Here is a 3,588-nt window from a genome sequence, read left to right on the forward strand (position 1 = left end):
TGTGGTTTCAGCAGCTGGCTGGAGAAGCAAGGCCAGTAAGCAAAGCACCAACTGCAGCGACCCCAGCCAACAGGAACCGTCACCAGCAGCTTATCGGCAGCGTGATGGTAAGTGCTATTAAAAACAGGAAAGAAATCAGGGCTTGGATGTCTTTTTGAACAGCAGTTAGTGATAGTTATGACTAATCTGCTGATGCTGCCATTCCCCAGGGAACATCACTATACCCAGCCAAAATACAGCAAGCTGTGAGCTCTATACAGGGAACCGGGCGAGAAGACGACAGACTCCTTCACATCCAGCTTCGGGGGAGCCAATGGTCCCCCCTCAAAACACAGCAAGCACCAGAGAGGCTGCCAGAAGCTCCTGCTGCAAGAATACTTGCAGCAAACGGGGATGTTTTTCAGATCTTGGTCCCCTTCAGTGCTGCAGTTGGCTCTCTGCAGCGGGGGGGCAGAGTGGGAGAAGGCCCCTGCCACCGCTGCAGCCTGGGCAGCCGTCAGGTTCCTATTTTGAGGGCTGGAGGGTGCGAACAAAGATACCTACCGGGACATTAAAAAAAAAAATCAAAGAAATAAATGTAAAAAACCCCCTTTTACTTGCAATAGCATCTCACATGTGCCTGCTCGCTCCATCTGAGACCAGAAGCAGGTTAGTTTTTTCAGAGCAACCTGTTTTTCTGGGGTATGTTTGGGGGACAACATTAAATCACATTCCTGTACCTGCAGTAATTAAAATTCTTTGCTTTTAATCTACCCCCAAAGTGAGTGAGTGAAGAGTGGTCCTGTGCTCCTCCCCGGTCCCCCCAAGGCTGCAGAACCTCCAGCGTGACTCCTCCTCGCAGAGGGAAGGCCCTGCCACTACAACACGCTGCGCTTTGTTTCTGGCAGAGCCCAGCGTGGAGAAGCGAAGCTGATCTCTTCACAGGGCAGGAGCTGCGCAGCACCTGCAGCCAAAGCACTTCCTAAAGCCACGCGGGGACTCGGGAAGACACTGATCTGCCCAGTGTGAGCTCATCCTTACAGACCACAGCAAACACTCGCCCTCAAAGGGACCCCACGGGATGCACAGGGACAGCTGAACTATTTCGTGTTCTCTAGGTGAAGAACTTGACTTGCAACTCCAGAGGAGCAGCTCCGCTTGCCCGACAGCTCACACCCCGCTTCGTGGCTCTCGAACCCCTGTTCCACACAGAGCCCCGTTACACTTTTAACACCAGCACGCTGGGGCGGCACAGTTTGATTCACCCAATGAATCCATCAGAATTATTTCCTAGCTTAAGTAAAACAAGCCAGAAGAGGCAACGACTGGGCTGTGTAACAAGCAGAAGCTGGACTGTCATCACCTACGCAGCCTTCAACAGGCAGCTGCAGTGATTTTAAGGTGCTCTTTAGTGCTGCTTACAGACAGCAATTACTCCTGGATGAGCGCAGTTAGCAGCAGCTGACAGCGATTTACCCCACATACTGCAGCCAGCCTCGTCATAATTTTCAAAGTTATATGTGCAACAAGATTAAACATTAACAGATGCAGGTTAAAATCCACATTTAATGAGCAGATTGTAAATATTAATAATAGTCTCTGATGTTCCTCCTGCCTCTCTCCCCTTGCACAGAGGTTAGTTTGGGAATAAAAGGTAGCCTGGAACAATAAGAAAGGCCAGCTGTACCTTGGGCGCTGTGACTTCTAAGCAGAGTTCATGGAAATGGGTAGAAAACATGCTTTATTCCTCAAAATGAGGCTTTTAAAAGCAGTAACAGTCCTCTTTGGCACACCCCATCTTTCCTACAAACCCATGAGTGTCAGTTCACTGGGTGAGCTCGCCTCTCAAGTGAGGAAGTTGGCCTCTGGATCTAAGCTGACAGCTACCAAGGATCAAGCAGTGATCCTCACAACATGGAAAATAAGATGTAGCAGCTGATATGAAGCATCATCAGCATCACTTCAGGCAGTTTTCCAGAAGGCAAAGAAAAAAAACCCCAGAGTTTGAAGTGATCAGAGGTTCTACCTCTCCTCAGCGCTCTGCCAGTTCCCACTGGTGCCAGTAAGACACACCTGATTATCACAAGACAATTTAAAAAAAAAACCCAAACAGCCCCAGAAGGTTAGTTTTCACCTATGAAATGCAGCCAGACCTCTGCTCCCCCACCCCCAGCGGAGGTTTCAGCAGCACTTCTTGGATTTAAGTATCCGCATCAGCAATACTCACCTGTGGCTGTTTTCCCTGGGAATAACGTTTTTAGAGGCTCCGTGCAAAACCAAACCACAGCTGGATCAGCGGGCAGCCCCCTGGGCTGGGCTTCCAGCTGAGCAGGGCTGCAACCCCCTGAGAAGGTTAAACTCCACCTCAGGAACCCCTGAAGCATTTCACTCTCCTTACGATACCTACCAAAGCAGCTCATGCAGGAGCCGGCCGGATCCCCTGCCACGGTTTTTGTCGAAGGCGTAAGCAAATATTTTAGCACCATTTCCATCCGCATCCACCTCCATCCGAGCCTAGAGAGGAGGGAAAGCCGGTGAGAACACCCAGCGCTGAGCAGAACACATGCTCCGCCGGGACGCGGGCAGGACCCAACATTTCACACTTGTCTCCTGGAGGCCACTTGACCTCAGTGGAATTTGAGCTGTTTCAAGGCTCCGAGGGGAAGCCACCAGCTCTGCTGTGTCTCTGCTGAGGAGGGGAAGGGGCAGACTGGCATCTGTGCACAGCAGGAGCCCCACTGGACAAAGAGGAGCCACAGCCCGGTCGGGAGCTGCCGGCCAGGACGCATCCTCCACGCTGGCGCGGACTTTCTGTTTAGTGAGCACCAAGGCTTTGCTTCCAGTTTACACCAATCTCATTAGGGGCTGCCAGGGAGAGGAGCAGTCCTGCTTTTCCCCACTCCACTACCCGGGGCTGGCGCTAGCGCTCACCAAATGCGCTACAGGCTGGACAAACGTGGGCTCCTCACAGCAAAGCACCGCCCCGAGGGACAGCACACATGTCCAGAGAGCTGCCACAGAGGGGGAACGGCTGAACACAGCGTTGGCTGGCAGCAGCACTGCCGAAGCACTGTGACTCCCAGCAGCAGCTCTGAGGTACCCCCTGTGCTGCAGACACTGAGCAAAAGGTGGTTCCTCCTCCACCGAAAAAGCCTCAGTTTTAGCGGATTTTGTAACCCAGGATTCCTTCCCTTTCAAAGCCTTGGTAGGACCCACTTACCCTCTCTCAGTGGATGTTAAAACATTTTTTCTGGTCCCATAGGAAGTTACAATAAAAGAATTTTGTCTCACCCCAGACTATGTGCAGAATGAAAATTTTTTAAGTTTGCCAAACCAAATGAGGGAAAACTAATTCTCAAAAAGTATGCAAATAGAAAGCTGAAAACAAAAAAAACTGTATAATAAATCAATTTGTTTTAAACTAATCCTTGTTTAAATCAGAAGACCAGAACTTTTCCTGCTGGAAAACATCCACTCTGGGATTTCGATACTTTCAAACTCTTTTTCCCCAAAGCAGGACCGTCGCGAGGCAAAGCACTTCCATAAGCGCTTTTATTGAAGCGTGTCGCACAGAAAGGAAAAAAAAAAAAACCACCACCCTTCAGCAAC

General features: G+C 50.5%; 1 protein-coding gene across 1 annotated transcript in view; it reads right to left on the reverse strand.

The window, feature by feature from the left end:
- The window catches only part of ZMYND19 (zinc finger, MYND-type containing 19), a 7,639-nt gene extending 5,152 nt beyond the window's left edge, over positions 1–2,487 (reverse strand). Inside the window, exon 1 of the mRNA XM_010135236.1 lies at positions 2,387–2,487. Coding sequence (XP_010133538.1) covers positions 2,387–2,487 — 101 coding nt within the window. The remainder of the gene's footprint in view (positions 1–2,386) is intronic.
- Positions 2,488–3,588: the final 1,101 nt, after the last annotated feature.

Source organism: Buceros rhinoceros, unplaced genomic scaffold (genome assembly GCF_000710305.1).
Source record: "Buceros rhinoceros silvestris isolate BGI_N320 unplaced genomic scaffold, ASM71030v1 scaffold33994, whole genome shotgun sequence".
Taxonomy (NCBI): Eukaryota; Metazoa; Chordata; class Aves; order Bucerotiformes; family Bucerotidae; genus Buceros; species Buceros rhinoceros.